At 39.4% G+C, this 19679-nt stretch overlaps 3 protein-coding genes across 6 annotated transcripts; 1 reads left to right on the forward strand and 2 right to left on the reverse strand.

Moving 5' to 3' along the window:
• The first annotated feature begins 127 nt into the window (after positions 1-127).
• Positions 128-2601, forward strand: LOC149740057 (mitochondrial import inner membrane translocase subunit tim16-B-like). The gene is made up of 5 exons (XM_089871475.1): positions 128-330; positions 481-565; positions 1508-1653; positions 1842-1907; positions 2247-2601. Exons 1-5 carry the CDS (start codon positions 328-330, stop codon positions 2343-2345), a joined length of 399 nt encoding a protein of 132 aa, XP_089727601.1. The 5' UTR covers positions 128-327; the 3' UTR covers positions 2346-2601.
• Positions 2489-7673, reverse strand: LOC149740058 (alpha-(1,6)-fucosyltransferase-like). 3 transcript variants are annotated; one of them, XM_089871400.1, is made up of 9 exons: positions 7166-7673; positions 6840-6916; positions 5811-5943; positions 5250-5358; positions 4690-4921; positions 4321-4564; positions 3596-3778; positions 3102-3231; positions 2489-2852 (listed from the first exon to the last, which is right to left on the reverse strand). In XM_089871400.1, exons 1-9 carry the CDS (start codon positions 7252-7254, stop codon positions 2790-2792), a joined length of 1260 nt encoding a protein of 419 aa, XP_089727526.1. In that variant the 5' UTR covers positions 7255-7673; the 3' UTR covers positions 2489-2789. The 3 variants fall into 3 exon arrangements, with proteins under 3 accessions (XP_089727526.1, XP_089727525.1, XP_089727527.1); XM_089871399.1 differs by having other exon boundaries at positions 2489-2943; positions 7166-7671; XM_089871401.1 differs by lacking the exons at positions 6840-6916; positions 7166-7673 and adding an exon at positions 6335-6785 and having other exon boundaries at positions 2489-2943.
• Positions 7674-9823: 2150 nt separating this feature from the next.
• LOC149740059 (uncharacterized) lies at positions 9824-18769 on the reverse strand. Of its 2 annotated transcripts, XM_089871463.1 has the most exons (6): positions 18534-18672; positions 14853-15006; positions 13856-14053; positions 11231-11323; positions 10950-11099; positions 9824-10551 (listed from the first exon to the last, which is right to left on the reverse strand). In XM_089871463.1, exons 2-6 carry the CDS (start codon positions 15004-15006, stop codon positions 10373-10375), a joined length of 774 nt encoding a protein of 257 aa, XP_089727589.1. In that variant the 5' UTR covers positions 18534-18672; the 3' UTR covers positions 9824-10372. The 2 variants fall into 2 exon arrangements, with proteins under 2 accessions (XP_089727589.1, XP_089727590.1); XM_089871464.1 differs by lacking the exon at positions 14853-15006 and having other exon boundaries at positions 18534-18769.
• Between the last annotated feature and the right edge of the window lie 910 nt (positions 18770-19679).

Genomic DNA, 19679 nt, shown 5'->3' on the forward strand with positions numbered 1-19679 from the left:
TTCACAGACATAGAGTTTGCGCAATCGTGAAAACTAATGTTTAAAAAATATAGTTAAATACAATCTGTTTTAGGCAAGTATAATAACAGCTTTTTATTAATAAATGCGTAATATGAATTAACCTTCAAAATCACCTGGCAACACTATTGAACAAAATCACGCTTCACGCAGTTGCATCATTTTACGTACAATGGTTGTGACTTGTGAACGTAAATAGTGTTGGAAATTAGGTATTCCTTTTGAATATCCTGGAAAGAGTTTTACTGCTATTCGTATTCTACTAACATCTCGACAAATTTCAAGTTGATTTATTCATTAACGCCAAAAATGGTAAATAAAAATATTTACTTTTTTTGTTATCGAATATAGTCAATATACCTTAACTTCTAATATAAGTGGTATAGAATTTTTATATCATAAGCGTATATATAAATTCATGTTTTAATTGTATAAAAAATGTTCATAATGTTTATATTACAGGCGAATAATCTGGTGCGTGTAATCATAGCGGGCATGCAAGTTGTTGGGAGAGCTTTCGGACGAGCTGTAAGAAAGGAATTTGCAGGTTTTAAATAATTTTATTATACAACATGTATTCTTTTGAATAGAAATTACACTTTGTAAACACCTTTAAGATTGTATTAATAACATGTATGAAAACATGTGTTTAATGTACAACTTTGCTCATCTTGCCCCAGTCTGCAGGAGTACCTAATAGAACTATGAGTTTACCAAACTGACTTTTGGTCCGATACCTCGAATGGTTTTTGAGTTATGGTCAAAAAACCATTGCGCAGTTGCAATATTTTGGTTATTTGGATAACTCAAAAACCATTTGGACTTGCAACCTACACTGCACACATTGTCTATACCGATTGCATTATTCTTACTGAACACACTAGCTGTGTTGAAACTAGGGATGCACATTACAGAATTTCGAATCTATGAGATTCGAATCCTTTTGTATTCGAATCTAATTACGGGATTCGGTATTCTGTTTAATGACGTCATCACACATCATCTCATATACTATATTAACAATTTTTGAAATTTAATAATTAAAAAAAAAATATTTTTGTGTTTGTGGGACTTTCGAGAGTAAACGTTTTACAACGTCTTTTCATAGCCTGCTATACGTTTCATGTTGCAAAAACTACACAATAGTACAATTTTTGATAATTTTACAGCTCATGATCCAACAAGGCTGCTATGAAAGAGTCAATAAACTGACTTATGTGGGTAAAATTATTTTTTCCTATAAATACAAAAAGATTCGAAATTCTAGATTCGGAATTCTAGATTCGAAATAAAGTATTCTAGGATATCCTAGAATACCTAATTATTCTGTAATGTGCATCCCTAGTTGAAACAAAGCAGATTGTCTTGCATAAATTATTGCTTTGTTTGCAATGTGTAACCTGTTTGCTACTAAGAATTAGGAATGTTTAATCAAATTGATTTCATAATGAATGTTCATTTATTTGTTTTGATTCTTGTATTACCCCAGCAAGTCAACAAGCAGCAAATAAAGCCGGTGGTGGTGAAAAGGGGGCAGGTTCGGCAGCTCAATCAAGTTTGTTGGGGATGTCAGTGGATGAAGCTCAACAAATACTTAACGTTTCCAACATTAAATCAATAGAAGAAATTAATAAGGTTTTATTTTATTATTAATATCATTGTCTGTAGACAAATTAAAGTACTTGCAAATTTAATGCAAAAAACAATTACACTATGTTATAATATCTCTTGTAGTACAAAACATACAATTACAAACAATTAACTTTAAAAATAAATACCCTGATATCTAATCTAAATTTATCTGTCAGTTACATTTTTTTCAGAACTATGAACATTTAATGAAAGTAAATGACAAAGCATCGGGTGGTTCCTTTTACCTTCAATCCAAGGTAACAGTGATTCTGTCCACTATACTTATTCATTCTTGTTGTTTTATTTTGTATGTGAGCTGAAATGGTTAGTCTGACAACTGACTAGTGACACTGACCACATAAAAAGACTTTTTTTTTTGTTTATAGTCATTGTCATTGCAGTAACTAACTAAAATATTATATAGTTAGCTTGCCTGTTATCCCAGAGGATACATGTTCTAAGCTTGACACTTCTATTCACAAAGTCAAATACTTGGTAACCTATAGATGGGCACAAGGTATAACCAAATAAGCTAAATTCATTTATTCAGATGTTCTGTAATAGATATCATGAAGCTTTGAAATCCATTTTCTCAGGTGTTCAGAGCTAAAGAAAGACTGGATGCTGAAAACGAAGTTTTGTCGAGCAGCGAAAATTCAAAAAACAATAATAAATCACACAAAGCTGGGTCATGACAGAACACATCACAATTTGTTGTTACCATCTCCACTAAGTGCTGATGATTGAATTTCCATCTGGATAATCAAGTGCAGTCTGGTCCTTTTAATGGCAAGAAATACTTGGCTTCTTGCTTTCTATAAGTGGGACAAGTAGTACGTTCACCAACCTCTATGATAATTTTAATAAAAATAAATACGAATGCATTCAACAACTGGATACAAACAAAGTTACTAAAACAATAAAAATAAACACCTCTTTGGGTGTACTCAATTGCACTAATCTTCACATGGTAAGGATTTCGCATGCAGTCTATAATTGATAATCCAGGAAATGTCCAGTGTTCACTTTAAAAGTAGCTTTAAACGATGGATACAGGCCCACTTTGCTGGTCCTACGATTTAAGCCAAGGGAAAATCCATCCCAGTGGTTTCCACGTACCCCTATGACGTCACCAACTTCTATGTCAATTTCTTTGGAATTCCCCGCTGTGTGGGGAAGCACCGCGACTTGGTAACGTGGTGCTAAATAATAATATATATCGTCTAGAGAATGAAATTTGACTGAGGCATCTGCTGTGTGAGTATGCATCAGTTCGTAACTAAGACGGCAAACCTGTGGCAGCAGATAGATAGGTTACTTAAATATACAGTCACTGCAGTTATAAGTGCGATTCTAGTACATTAGATTAGTTAATTGGTATTTATAAAACAAGCAAGGATGTAGGTCTGTAGATTAAATAGGTGAAACCCAGCTTAAAAGCATAAACTTACGTTAGAAGAGAATGTGCAAACAAGGTAGTCGCATTTGGAGAGAATCAATACGTCAGTAACAACGCCGACCAATCCTTCATGATTTCTACTACTTGCTGACTGTCCAGAAATGAACTTGTAGTTGGGATACCTGTTAAGTTTTAATTTAAGGTCAAATTGTTACGCATAAATGGTAAATGTGGTGTTTTGTTTATTATTTCGCTCAATATAATAGGGTGGGGGAAGACGGGTCACCTTTTAAATATATATTTTTTGTCCCATTTGGTAGCAAACAAAGAACAATCAAAGAATTATAAACCAGTGTCCCCAAGAATCCCATGGCATAGGGCATATTAGGCCGTTTAATTGTTTAAAATACGATCGGGATATTTGGATACTACGTACTAAATGTGTCCTGTCTTATCACCCACCCTACTATATGTATATGATTAGAAATTTATTCTTATAATTTTGCTAAAACAACATAGGCCTACTATAAAATCATGTTAGCATACTTATTCTTAAGTTCAGTAACTGTTGTTAAATCATCGCTTGCCACGTAAACTTTTCTCTCTTTCGGTTCCTCATTGGTCTCCAGGTTCTTTACGTCATAATACTCTACCACGTGACGCATGTACTCTTCAACAGAATGGTGTTGTGCCTCCCAGAGTAACTTATCAGTTCGCCGAATATGAATACTGTTGGAATAAATTGAAATTAAACATTCAAGCAAATATTGACTTTTAAATATTAAGCATATTCTACCATATTGAACCTGTTTACAATAAACCTGAGAGTAAAGAAGCTTTTAAATATCAAACCTAACTATATTTTCTTTTTGTCCCGTTTGTATTGATTACGAACTTATAAAATGCATGTAGCGGTATGTTTAAATACATGCTTGCAAGTCTCTTTATAAACAGCAAAACTTGTGATTTTAAATGTTGCTAAAATGCGGTAAAAAGATTCGAATATATATGGTAGATTGAGGGGAACGGGACACTTATTCAATCCACTTCCTTGTCCCATTTGGTATTAAACAAAAAAAACATTTAACGAATTAAAAAAATATATTCTTACGACTTTAATAGACGGTTGTTATAATTGTTTAAAACACGATCAGGATATTCGAATGCTATACATGTGCCCACGGTGTCCCATCTTACCCCCACCATACTGTATATTCTGGCTGGCTATTGTTGCTGAACGCTATATACTGTTGCGTTTTATGGCCACTCACCCCACAAGCGGAGGAGCTAGGTCCATTTCTGATGTTGCTTTATCAATTTTCTCTTGTATGTCTGGTTGAAGTCGCATGGCATACTTAACAAAAGCGCCTGCAAACCACGCCTCTGGTTCACCCATCAACTTAACCAGTTCATCTTTCATTTCGAGTGGAATAATTGGTGGGGCAAACATGCCACGGTTAGAAGCTATACTTCCAAATGTAACCATGACAACATCTTCGTTTTGATCAGTGTTTCCTGAAAAAAACGAAGCTTCTGCTCATTATACGTTTACACGTGAAACCAACAAATTGTTGTGGTGACTCATTTAGCAATGTGCATATTTTCAAATTAACGTATCGCACTACAAAGTAAAATCTTACCGTTCCAAATCACAGCGTTGGGGGATGGGCGATCTCTGCAATTTTCGCTCAGCGGTTTAAACACTGATTCTACCAGAGTTCCGTATGTAATCATGGTTGCCCCTTTCTCAAGTACCAATACACGTCCTGTTCCAAACGCTGCCAAGAAGCAATGAACAAGCTGGTGCATTTGGGATCCTAGTCCGCTTCCAGGTAGAACGCATCGTAGGATTTTTTCGCATTTCAAGGGGTTCTAAATTTTAACAATAACTGAAATTGTGGTAAAAGAGAAACGGAAATTACTATTGAAAGGAGTTCGTGTGACATTGGGTGTTGCCATGGTAAACTATTAGAGGCTACAGCTACACTTACTTCTATATTTAGCTGTACTTGGCGTTCATTTTAACTGTAAAACATATTTGGGGGTATACATTTTGTACAAAGCATAACAAACACTAGGGGTCTAAAAGAAAAAGGAACAAGCTATATACGGATTAAAATGTTGTACTTATAACTAACTTCTGTGTGCCAACCAATTCGTTTGTGGGAAATTTACTATTACTATATCATTAGAAATATACCTGCGAAGTTTGAATTCGTTTTTCCAACTCCACCAACAGCTTTTGCGACTTTCTGTTTCTTTTATCAGCGGTTATAGAGCGCAATGTGTTTATCCGAGTTAATAGTAACCTTAATTTAAAAAAAAAACTTTGGTCCTTTGTATTTGCAACAGGTATAGTATAGAGACTGTTACCATTATGTACATTGTATGGCCGAAGTTGATATGAAATGTCGTATTACTTAAGTGCCAAATATAAATAACATCAACATGTTTTCATTATTCACATAAAGCCAAATTATTAAACCATGTAATGATAATATATATTGGCCAGCATGCTGGTGTCGTATATAGCCTATTTATCACTATACGCGCGTATAGCTCTGTTCGAAAGGACGTATATGTTTTAGTTGTCAAAAAGTTTTTCGAAATTTAACCGCTCACTCGATTCAAACTCAACAGTAGGAACCAATAACACAACACCGTTTGCAACGTGACGTCATACTGTATATGTTCTGTGTACAGATAGTTTTGAGAAAGAAAATATGCCATATACGAACATGTTTATTCTTGTATAATTCACCTTTTCTGTTCATTAAATATTTCCTTAGTTTCTTGTTTTACGTATGGTTTCATTTCGTCCAACTGCGAGTTGACAAAATATCCAATTTCTTTAGCATTACGTTCAATTGAGCGCAGCAGACGGTCTGAGTATTCTATAAGGAAAGAAATCATACACCACTGTTTACTGAGCAGATAGACTTCTGTAATAAATAAGGCGTTCTGTGTACAATCTAGTTTTACATCGGAGTATCTGTTACAACTGTACACTATATAGTAGGATGGGGAAAGACGGGACATCTTTATCACATAATATCCAACCATCCTGATCGTGTTTTAAACAATAAACAACGGTGTACGGGAGTCGTGAGGTTACGGTTTTATACTTCTTTGAATGTTCTTTGTTAACAAACAAATAAGACGAGAAAATGGAACGAAAAGGTGTCCCATCTTTCCCCACCCTACTACGCAACACAATGACATTTATTCTATTACTACCTATTCCAATGTGTTAGTTTTAAAAAGCGTAAACACACCCCACGTTACCTTTATTTTTGTGGTAAATTCAGAAAGCGACCGTTCTATTGATTACAAAAATTCTTTACTTAATAAAATTGGTCCAGCATAGGCGGAGATAATCGTCCTCAAACAGTGATCTCCAGCGCTATCCTTTTTTACTACGAGCTTCGTGACTGTGACATAGGAACGTACTAGTTACGTGATGATTCATTCGTAAAAGCGGAATCTGCGATTTTTATTCTCTCGTTTTTCGCTGAAAACACTGCCTCTCGCCTCTCGACCACGCTTCAACAGTTTTGGACGTAATTTATCACGTGGGTAGTACACTTTTCAATTTTTTCGCCACGCAACTTTTAAATCAGTTTTATGAATTTCACGGTGTTTGAGCCGGAATATCTTTGGTTATACAGAACCGATTATAACAAGTTAGGTGTCGTTGGAATTAGGAAATCACACTCTATCGAATACCAAAGCGATGTTCATTTGGGTGTGTTTAGGCTCTAGACAATTTACGCATTCACTTCAAACCAACCTTGCCGTTGCTCATGCACCATTGTGTTCTGCCTGTCATTTTGTATAACACCAGGACATGATAAGGGAACTGTTGTTCTGTAAAGAAATAATAACAGAGGACCATGCGAACACCTTTAATATTTATACAAACTTAAATATTCAGAAAACAAATCCAATTTAATGTTAGTAACCCGACGTTTAATGTCTACTTTTACTTAAAACCAATGTGTTTAAAAGAACACTTTGTTACCGTAAAAAGCCTTATTATGCATTGTTTGGCTTATTAGGCCTATCGCGGAAGATGCATTCAATAATACTCTTTAGCTAGATTAAGAAGTTTCTTACTTGAAGTATATGACGAAAACTAACTGCACAACTGCCACAGTTATTAGAACCCTACACGTTGTAGTGAACTTGATCCAATGAAAACGCATTGATAAGTTTTGAAAGTCTTACTATAGTTGCGGAAACGATAACCTCGTTTGCACTTTACCGCATGGCAAAACTCCGCAAATGCTTCTCAAGTCCTTTTCGCCCACACAATTTTAGTTGTATGCAAACTATAGGTCGCTGTCGGATGTTGTGGGTATAGTAAACGATTTACTCAATATTGCTATCTGCTTGCCGCGTGAACTAATCTATACTACATATTAATAGTTGGTCTGCAACCGATCCAGCACTGACACTGCTGTAAGCAAACCTGGTGCGACAGACAATACACAGAGAATTGTTTGTGACAGGTTCGTTTCAACCACGTGAGCTTACGTCAAAGGCAACACACAATGTGTAACTAAACACTTCAATTTCTCAACGTCTTTACTAACTTTGAAATCTCTATATGCGACCTGTTGACATACAAATTTTGTTGTATTTAAATGCAAACTGTTGACATTTTTTTGACCATAAACAGTATTATTATATGCAATACAACGCTTCCGAGTGTTAAACCAAACAGATTTAATGATCTAACGCGAAACGGATGATAGAACAGTCATCGACGCGCAATTGTACACAAAATCCACAAGTCACGGCCAATATACAGGTATGCGGTTCAATGTGTTATACCGCTCTTCGTCAAGTTGATTTTTTTGTGGAAAGTATTTTAATAGTCAATATTTACAGAGTTGTATTCGAAAACTTCTTTTGCGATAGTGCGGTTTATAACTAAGAGTTTTCTTTACACGGAAGGCGTATATTTTTTGGCATATAAAGATTAGGCATTGGTTATAACCTTTTTGTGGCGTCGTACACATTTTACTATCTATTCAATTTCTAAGCTATCACGACGCCAGTTAAAGCGCGATATGTGTATAACACATTCTCAGTTCTCAAAAACTAAATATAATTTTTTTATCCCAGCGATTAAACTGTGGAAGTTAACCAATACAACATATAACAACTTCTAAAGACTGTCTGTTCTTGTCATTTTGGTTCCTGATATATTCTTATCATAGCGAACTTAAATACTTAAATTTAAGTTCGCTATGATTCTTATCTTCTTTATTTTTCATTAAAGCGAATCAACTAACATTGTTGTGTACCATGGCGCCCTCTATAGTGTGTTTAGTAAGAACTATTAAACATTTCGAGGTGCTGCAGCGCACTTTGCTTGCCATAGGTTGGTTTTCCCGGTAGAAACGTTTAAAAATGTTATTGGTTTATTCAATTTAATCGCACTTGCTTTAAAACAGATAAATACCAAACACCCATGCAATAGTGACAACCAAGAATTTGAAGATAAACTCCCAGGCCATGAATGCCATATTTGTTTCTCCTGGGGTTCTTTACGTCCAATTAAAAGTTGTTGCAACAAACCGTATTTTCACACAACTACTTTGGAGACATGGAACACTTATAATCCTTGAAAAGTTTACAGAAAAGGGATTAACTTATACCAACTAATTGTGTCCTTTGTTTGGTGCACCAGCCAATGTACCTATATGGTTGGCTACACCCCGGTCACAGCAGTCTGCGGTTGACGTGTCAATCACTGTCGCTGGTAACGGATTAATTAAGGATTAATTAGATCGAGGTTATTACCAGGTACGGTCGAAGCACGATGGGAAATTGGAACGGGTTTTGGTACCACATTGCACCGTGCTTGTGGTGTCTGCGCTGGAGCTGAGCAACGGAGTTGAACGTCTGCTGTATACGAAGATGTTTATTGTGTATATTCACCTCATGATCCTTGCTGCACAAGGCCTGGGGTTCATGCTTTTCTCAATGTCTTTAATTGCTCTTGGGTCACAAAGAAATTAGGACGCTATATTGAAAATGCTCTAATCTTCTTCGAAGTTGTTGTGGCTATTGGAGGCATGGTGTGTCAGAGACCTCATGTAGAAATGCGTCCTTGCTGTCAAACTGTGACCTGCTTCTTCGTCCAAGTGATTCATTAGTTAGTTTACAGTCAATAGATGTGCCGGCGGTTATTCTGAGACTTTGAACTTTGTGCGCTTAATCCGTATATACGGTTCGCAGAATCGATCAATACCCATTAGTGAGGATGACGTCTTGGTTAGTGCTGAGGTTTAGGCGCTAACAGGTTAATGTTTAAAATCAAGTCCTGGAATCTTTTGTGGATAGACCTAACTATGGCAACGTGGAAAATATTGTGGTTACATTGCTTCGCCGATGTGGTTTAGCGTTGTCATGGTATGTCGCGATTCTACGCAACCCGTCACAATATTTACTGTGTCCACGCTTATTACGTTTGAGTTGGCAACGTGAGTACACGTGTGCCCTTCGTGCGCTTTTCATGTTATTTTGATTTGTAGTTTAGCAGAAACAAATTTAGCTCAGATCGCTTATACATGCCAATACCTTAGAGGGGATTTGAATATTTATCTTTGTGTATGATTGACAGTTGTTACAGGTATGTAAAGCAACCGATTTGAACTCTGCAGAGGATTGTGTGATCATTTGAGGTCTCTTAATCCGCTTTAGACATTGAGCAGTAGACTAAACCTTGCGGGGCGAACCACCAATTTGTTACTAAAGTCGATGTAAAAAACAAACATACTTTTTATTTCGAAGAAAACTCGAACGACGCATAAGGTGCTCCCCGTCGCTTTTCGGGGCGACACGGTTGCTGATGACAGGGCAGTGTTGGAGTGGGAGCTGTTTGGATAAAATCTCCCGACAGAAGAGCCTGGCTTGAGATATTTAGCGGGCGCAATAGAATTTGTATTGGAGGGAGACGTCCTCGCCCAGCCTCGGAAACACAGAGATTGTGATTTGAAGATAATCTGCACTTAGCGGTGAGTGTTGCCGATGAACTGCGCATATCTTGTTGTTTGCATTGAAAGGATTAAGGTGAGCGAGAATTTGGCCGCTCGAAGGCAACCCTGCAAACAGGACTGCGGTAACTGGGCCGGCTGTTGCGGAAACATATTTCCCGGGTCGAACGCAAACAACATGATCGATGAGCGAAAATAGAAAATAAAGTAACGATGACAATAAAATACTGTATAACGCGCACGGAAACCACTAAAAGGCAATAACAATAATATAGAAAGAACATTCTCGCAAGAAGGACCAACGCTCCTCGTCAAATCATGACCTGTTGGAGGCGGAAGATATTGTCGTTGGTGCCAATTTTCGAGAAAAAAACGAGCAGTTCACGCAAGGTCTGTTTTCGCGTTGTCTATTGCTGTGGCTCTTAGTGTCATTATTGCATCTTTTAATTGTTTTTCTCCCTCGCTTCCTTTTTCTGCCATTCCTATTTCGGCGACCTGAAAAATAAGGTACAGTTTATCGGGTTATCGGCATGCATTTATCGCTGGAGTGTATCGAAGAAAGTCGATGACAGAGTTGTTTAGTAGAATAATGAAAATAAACGTTCAAGGTTTAGCGTTTGTTCCATAGGCTTTGTTGGGCCTTTGATACACCATAAAGGTGAGAAGAGATAATGCGTCGCTTATGAGTGGGACTTGAAGGAATTTAATCTCAGACGGGTAATACAGAGAAAGGGATATATTTCAACCGATACACACTTGTTGAAGAAATACCAGCAACCTATCGTCACCGTTGTGAGACTGGCTTATAATCGCCCGAGGTTCTTGATCACACATCTATCTACTCGCTTGGAATGAAAAGATTGCAATCAGACTTTTGCTGTTCGGACACTTACAAATAGTTCTTCTCTTTCTGCCACAGCACGTTCTTTTTCTTTTCCTACACGCTTTGCTTTTCGACAGATATCGTTTCCGGCCGTAAAATCCACCACCGGGGCACCTCCGAGTTTCGTTTTTCCTAACATGACACTTTACTCGGCACTTGACTGAAAAAAAACAAAAAAAAAGGTTCAATACAGATGTTAACTCATTCTAATGACTTGCGTAACATTTAAACAAACTATTATATACTAGTTTGTCGTAACTGTCAATAAACATTCTGTAATCGTACATTCACCTTTTTTGCATTTTCCGTTTGACTGCCGGTAATATCCTGCATTGCAGTGTAAACAAAAATTGCCGAAGCATGAAGTACAGTTCCCAGGGCATTCTAGAAAAACACGATTTAATCAACATTTGACGACACTAGACAATACTATATGCTAAAATATATTACTGTGGGGGAAGATGGGACACCTTTAGCAAATAATATTCAAATATCCGGTTCGTGTTTTAAACAATCAACAACCGTCAATATGAGTCTTGAGGATGCGGTTTTATAGTTATTTCAATGTTTTTATTTGTTTACTACCAAATGGGACGAGAAAATAGAATGAATATAAGTGTCTCGTCTTCTCCCACCTTACCATGCATTATTATGTTTTTAAAGTATTCCATTATTCTCCACAAAATTTTAAAACATATTTCAGGCCTAATAGTTTCTATACCTCCTTTTAATATTATGGTTTATATTTATCTATTTTATTACAAATGTGTCCGAAACCGATATGCATTTTTGCAACAATATGATTTGCAATTGATAAAGCTGTTTGGCATGAGTCAATCAAAAGTTTTATTTATTATTAACTGGCCGTAATCTCCTTATTGTAAACTTATTGAGGTCTATTGTGCCGGATGTTGACTATAGAAGAAAAGATCTGTTCCGACGCATTTAACATTAACGAGAAAGTACACTAATATATATTTTTAAATATACTGTACCAGTAAAATCTATTTTCTATATTAACAGAAGTTTACAGTAAATCCTATTTTCAGAGAAGCTATGCATACCGATGCGTAACATTAATAGTTCACAACGCGTCAGCAGTTCTAAACAAAGAACTGTTTCTATTTTCGGTATTATTGGAAGCGCAAGTATACCTTAAAATAGCTCTTAAACCCAAATGCTCTACTGTGGTATACAGTGCATTTTCAGTTACCGAAACCAAGTGTTTATTAAACAATAGTTATTCCTTTCCTTATTTGCCAACAGTTTTGCGTATATTCGGTCATCATGGATCTAATTACAAAAACCGCTTCAGCTGGGCGAGGGCACTCCCGCACCGTATAATTTAATCAGCAAACAAAACAAGATTGTTCATTTAGCGGCTGCCAATAGTATATACTGTATAACGTTCTTGAATTTAAATCTAAGCAATTAGCATTTAAAGGTGTTGTGTTTTTTGTATTAGTGCGGTCATTTTCATGTTCCTATTCTTCAAAATGCGTCAACTTGCAACTAACAGACAATAGAGCTTGTGCATTGTTGTCGTTGAACCGGCTGTCGAAAAGGTTTTGTACGCAGCAGAGACATACGTAGAATTCTAAGCGTAATTTTCTGCCAAAGAGTCTTTCTCATATTTGTTGTGCTGTGCTGGTACCTGCGTTCCCAGACGGTTTACGACAACAAACTGGTAGCGGTCTTGTCCATCATGCTATTATGACGTCACGATGCAAATAATCGTGTTTGGTCAATATTAGTCGTCGACACCAGGAATGTAATCATATGAATAATTAAGCGTCGGGTTTAGAACAACTTATGTGGGGTTTAACTTTGGCTGACTGGGTATATTTGCTACGGTGACCGGGCGTACAACTCTGTCACGTTTCGGGTTTCCCTCCCCGTTTGCATTCGTTGATTTATTAGATGTCTGTGTTTCGTTGCGGATTCTAGGGGCTCGAACGGTACTGATTGTTTGCGAGACGGGCGAGTCATTCGGGATGTAAATATTTTGCGTCTAGAACAATAGCCGGGGTGAGGTGGGTCTTTTTGAGTATACGCTGCCCTTGTGGGTGCGGTGGGTGAAGCATCATCATTAGATTCAAGTTACGTTTCTTCGCCAGCAGGAAAACAAAAAGTCCTCGAAAGTGGGGCCGGTCGATCACTGGCGCCGTGCTGTGATCACTTTAGCGGAAACGCTCGTCAAAGAGTCGTGAGCGGTTTGAGGAGTACGTGGAAATGAGCGGTTTGTTCTCTGGTTCCGGTCGAATAGGAGACGCGGGGAAAGTTGCACCGGGGTCGTGTTAAACAGCGTGTTTTACGAGAAAGCAGTGTTCGGTCGGGCCCAGGCATGAAATTGATTTGAAAAGCCGTGTCCCGGTGCGTCGCTCGCTTTGAGGTGCCATCCCCGGTTTCGTGATTGTGGCTTGATAGTGTGACGTATACACACTCCTAGTGACGTTCGAAAGAGCTTTGTGTTTCTAATGACCCCCTTAATCCGGCCAGATCACGATAAGTGACGTTGATTGGTCAGAAGTCCTGCCATGTTTGGTCCTGGCTGCTGTTTTGGTTTCAAACATTTTCTAAGTAATTACGAGTGACGCGTCGTTAGTAGGGTTATCAAGCGTCTGGAATTCGGACTGAATTATCATCTTACTTTTTGGAATTGCACGCACCAGATATAAGTCGTTAAAACTCTGCACTAATTTACCGCTTTGGCCAAAGATAGCTACGTCTCATTTGCAACACGAATTGGGTATTCGATGGGCGCGATAAAGGCAAAGATATTTAAACATCAATGGGGACGAAAACTGACAAACATCATAATTAGCAAAGATAGATCACGTTCTTAAGGCATCTTAATGTATTATTAAAAGGCATTACAATTCTGCTAACGAATATTTAAACGTAAAATTTACTTACTCAAACAAGTACTGATTGTAACATTTGATCTTTTGTGGTAATATCCACTTGGGCAAGTTTCGTAACAGCGACCGATTTCTCTTGAGCCCAGCTTTTCTATTAATATGAACCACTTGGGTCTACATTTGAGGCACCCGTTTAAGAGATTGCATTCGGAACAATTTGTAGGATCGCAACGAACTTGCCTTGGAGCGAGAGCTGCATGTAAATTGCGGTTTATTTTTAAGTGAAATAAACCATAGAATTTTATCCGCATACGATAAAGAAGATTTATTTAATTAAATAACGAAAGGGGCAAATAGAAGGTGCGGCACCTTATAAACAAATAAAAAGTAATCGTTTTGAATAAATGCTGCCCAGATGGTGCTGATTATAACCCTATATATCAAAGGTTCAAATTTACAGTGTTCGCTTATTTGCATAAACAAACATTTGTATTCTTGTTTCAGGTTGTTGGGAATTACTCAGAATCAGTGGGGTTATGATAAGGGTAATTTATATCTTTCGTTTTAGATGGCCAAGTCTATGTCAAGTTATATAATGATATTTAGTGAAGATTACGGTTATATACAGCATAGCTTAAACGAAAATACTCGTCTTATCCAGTATTAAAAAAGGTGGTAAACTTGGCCATGTAATTCGTACAACCAGTTTAACCGCATTTGCAACAACATGAATTATCTAAATCGCAAAAATATGTAACTCGTGATGACTGTTGCCAAAAAAGGAGTAATCGCGTGAATTTGGCGCAAACAATGTTTTGTAGCGCAATCTGATATTTAGTTGTTTCTAGATTTTGGTACGATACGGCTGTGTTTTCCTGTAGTAAAACAGAAAACAGCATGTGCCAACCGTTTTTCGGTTTAAGCTAATACTTCGTATTAAGCGTGATCTTGGACTTTAATGTGTATATAAGTACCGCGTGTACTTGCCATATAAGGCGTACAAGGGTAGAGTGGCTAAACACACAAATATGAAGCGTGGATCAAACAAGGACCTTGAAATCTGTTGTAGTACAATGATCCGACAATAGTCGGTCTTGACCGAGGGTATCTTTGTGTGGAATGCCGCCGACGTGGGAAACTCAATGTGAGTGAATTCAGCAGCAAAAGAAGACTAAACAAACGCTCGAAACTATGCTGGCATTCCATCTGCAGTATTGAGATAAATTCGACTTTATTGAGACTTAAAAAGCTATGCTGGTCTGTCGTTCCATTAGGTTATCTGTGGCCCTGGTGACATCAAAGGGCATCGAAGATAGCGGATCGACGCGAACAGCAGGTGTAAGTTTTATACAGTAGCTTGTTGACGTCAAAGTAAACGTAACCGCGGGACAAGTGTAGAACGATCTGTCATAATGCCTGTCATTTTGCAGTTTGCGAGATCACAGAGCAGCGTGTCGTGTTAGGTGGCGCGGTCAGTGACGAAATGCTTCATCGTCATTAAGAGATGAAATTACAGCCGGCGGAGTAAGCCGCTGACAAACGCACCGGAATTACCATGATTTTTCGCGGACCAAAATCAATACCGTTTGAATAATGCATTAGAGCGGCGAAAGGCTAATCAACGCTAGGCACGGGCGACCTAGTTGTTCTTTTTAAACTGTGGGAATTTTCCGGGCGTTAATGATTTTCTGGCGGCCGGTTCATTAACTGTCGACTTCGCGCGTCCTTTCACCGCGTTCCGCGTCGGCGGCCCGTGACACGACAATGGTGAAACAATCGCTTTCCTTCCGCTACAACATATCACATCCTAAGAAGATAATTTTCCAGACAGTCATGGGTACTTGGGCCAGATAAGAATTTTTCTTTCAATTTCGACTCACGAGTAGTTGTTGAACAGCGTAAAAACGGCCGTTTCTCATGTTGTGTTTAAATACCAAACATTTCAAAGTATCAGTTGTAATACGGCAATTTATCAACAGCTGTCGTCGTTTTACCTTAATGCTCAGATCTTACGTATCGGCCATTACAGATTTATAACGGTGAAAACCTCAGAAAAATACGATTAAGCCGGTTTCGCAAGGATTCGCTTAAGTTGAAATGTAAACTGCAATCAGATATGCGCTGAATACCCGGCGAATGCAAATAAGGAGTGTAGCTTTGCATTTGAATTACTGAGCCTGTCTAAAACCTCATATTCACAGAATATTATTTTGCGCCAAGCGGTAAGTAGCCAGGATGAGGCGATTAAAATTAAGTGGCGGATAGTTCTCCACACAGCGGTTAAACTCGACTATGCGGTTATAAGCGATTTGGACACTGTCCAAGTGCACGTTTAAACCGCTGGTCAAAGAGATCTTAGTTTTCAATGCGCTGGCTCGTGCTTAAGGATTAGCCTCCTCGGCCGATCTAGATCGCCCCCAATTAGGGGCAAGTCGGTCAAAGCGAGGTCGTACTTTACCCTGAAGTCGTCTAGTGGGGAACAGGAATTCCGAGGGGATTATTTAGTTAAACCCTTTTAAAAAACATCACTCATCAGGTCAGCCGGCGAATTTTGCTTCACTTACAAACCCATGGAAGCACAGAGATCGGTAAACAAGGTGCCCGCCAGAAAAGTGTTTTTGGAAACCGCCGAACACTCGAGCTTGGGCATATTTCAGACACTTTAAGCGCTTCAAAACTTGCAGCCCGGAAAATGCGGTTGCTCGACCACTTTAGAGACTATTCTTTTCTTTGTGTTCAACGCAGCTCGATCTATTTGACTGTGGTCAAACCAACGCATAAACGAGAGTATTTTGACGCGGTGACGTATAATCCTTTATTTGTTTTATGCTAATTACACAGCGGCCACCCATTCCCGTATTTACTTTGGCATATTAGAAGCGACTCACAATTAAATAAGCAAAACGGAACCCTAAAACATCAGACCTATAATTTAGCGGCCTAATAGGTTCGCAGAGGCCACCGCTAGTCTAAGCTTTCAAATAATGAGGCTAAAAGAGCGCGTACGAGCAACTCTAACCGATATCAAAGCGACCGACTGGTTCTTGCACTCGCAGTCAATCTTTCAAACACCGGGTTTTAAAAATCGACGAGGCTTGCAAGTTTGAGTCAAATGTAAAACATGTACGTCGAGTAGACAATACACATATATACGGGCTTGCCCCTTCCGGCAGCGATCAAAAAATTAACTTCGACTCCCGCAGCCCTGGCCTAAAATAAACTCCGCACAAAAGGACGGCCCTCTCTGAAACGGACTTCCTTTAGAATGTCGCGATTCGCGAGCAGACAGCACGACAAAGAAGCGACGAACAACTTGTTACAACACGAAGCCTTAAGAGGTTTCCGCACCACACTTTCGATTTCAATTCGGCGTGTCGTGTACTGCTTTCATCATAGTCACCTGCACCGATCACAAACATTCCTATGACGTCACAGTGGTGATTCTCTATATCGCTTTGTTAGTGCGCGATCCCATCTCGTCCGCCACAACTTTGAAGTCGCCCCACCTTGGGAAAGGTTTCGATTTGATCCTAAGGTTCGGTGCCAAGGAGCAACAGTGTTAGCTGGGTCGCCGCCTTGTAACAATACCGCACGTCATTGCATCATTTACATCGTATATTCGGACGCGCCAACGCAAACGCTCAGATTTTAGTAACAAAAGCCGACCACACCAACATGACTACGGAAACGGGAAAAGCGTGGTCGGGTCCTTTTCGCAACCAAAGCCACAGCGGTTGCCACGATCCAGTTTGCTGCCAATTAAATTGTTGGCTGATAAAGACGTGCCTGTCAGTATCTATACACGAGGATTATAAGTTTTCAATCTAACCGGAAGTTTCTAAGTTTTGCGGAAAGGATGGCAAGGCACAATTCTCCCTGTCGGTGAAGCTATCGCGAAAAATCAAAACTTCACCTTCCCGTAGCCCGTAATATCTGCAAGCGCATCTCAAGCAAGTTGCGGTCCCGTTCAATTTTCTATTTTTATCGAGCCGGCCGCTAAATAATTAATCCGGGCCCAAAACACAATCTGAATTCCTTGCCGAAAGGGCTGTGATTACGTCATGACGCAGCAGACGGAATTACGGCGTACACCGACATTAGCGGACGACTGGGACGTTTTAATCGAGTTTGGCGTACAGTCAGTGCTCATTACGTAGCCGTCGCGGGCCTGCTGTCCATTATTTCAGCTGGCCCAATCGATGAACTGCTACTTAAGAAAACCACCACACTCGAAAAGGCTAATCCTGGATTTTTCTTCGGAAGTAACGTTTAAGTGCAAGATTTTCCGGTTATGGTGTCTTTAACACTAATTGTCTATAAATCAGCGTCTTAGCTCGGTTCTGTGTATCGTGAATTGAGCTCGGGGCGAGTATACGAGATGCGACAGATTCGACGTCAGATATATAAAGCGAGTTCCCCAATATCGCTCGGGGTGAAAAATGTAACTCGACCCAAGAAATTTCATAAAAAGTACATCCCGCACTTGAGTTTGGAGAGGGAACCGCTCCCTTTTCGAGAGGCACTTGGAGTCAGTCGGCCCGATGATGGTCGGCAAAACTCGCAGCGGACACTGCATGTTTATATTACGCGTGTTTTGGAAGTACTGTAAAACCGCGGTCGCATTTTCGCGGCTGGATTATGGCGACACGGTCCCTGTTTGTCGCCATAATGTGAAGGAATAAACGCCTCACCTCAGGAGCGTCGCGGGACCTCGTGTTCAATAGGTGACTTACCTGATGCGGTTCTTTGTGCGTCACAGAGGCAGGAGGAGTCGATGCAGAATATAGCCATAAACGCTGCTGTGATGTAATAAAGGTAGGCCCACTTTATCCCAATCAGCACCATATCACGGCGAAGACGTCTCGGCATGTTATAAACTTTTCATTTCCTGATGCTCTCATCAGCTTCATTCTTATGCCTTCAGGGCAAATTCTTAATTGCTGCCAAGGTATATGAGAGGTTAAAACAGTACACACCAATCACTATCCACACGACAGTCTGCAGTTCCCAACCGTACACCGCCGCGTGTTTGTGCATCAACCTTGCCTGTCCCGCTGCCGAGTACGATATAAAGGGAGCCTTATTGCGTGCACGTCGCTTCTAGGCGTCAGGACCACTTAATCTACGGCTACTATCTCTAGAACCACAGTGGTAAGTTGTCTTGAAATCGGACTAAACAAGACACGACCTGTTATACGGACTTTGCACGTATTTCTCGATATTCAGATCAGTAAAAGTGACGCACGGCAAACATTCTTCGGTCTAACAGCCGAGTTCTTCGCAGAACTTCTATCGCTTTCGAAGCGGTTAAGCAAATTATGCCGGCCGACCGAACTCGGCATTACGGCATTTGGAATATATGGGTTAAATAGATTTAATTAGGCTTCGACATGGATCGTTAGGGGCGGAATTCCGCTATTTGGCACCGTCTCTGACATAAACCCGCTATGCACTGATGGAGTAAAAGTCGTAAATCGGCAAGCTCGTTTTTGTGTAAACAGAGAGGGGCTCGGTTACACTATCACTTGGCAATCGTAGATCTCGCATTGAAATATAGCTGGCGAGGTATTACGGCTATTTCCTTTGTGTTTGTTTACTCGCTAAGCTCGCACTCGGGTTATAGCTCACAGGTGCTTTTTCCTCGGCGTGCTGACGTAACAGAGAATTCCTGTTAAGCGGCCTTTGTTGAGTCACAAGGACCGCAACTACAACAATGCGCATTGTTTCGTTTGATCATGGCCTGCTACGTACAACCTCCTTACAACAACTTAAACAAACAGACTGATCAGATGCTTGCCCTCGAATCGTCTAAACTTGAATAAATCCAAATCGGTCGTCGTCTCTTCTCGTCTTTCTTCTGTTTGACGGCGTGACGTCAC

The sequence above is a fragment of the Ciona robusta genome, chromosome 2, assembly GCF_009617815.1.
Source record: "Ciona robusta chromosome 2, ASM961781v2".
NCBI classification, from domain to species: domain Eukaryota; kingdom Metazoa; phylum Chordata; class Ascidiacea; order Phlebobranchia; family Cionidae; genus Ciona; species Ciona robusta.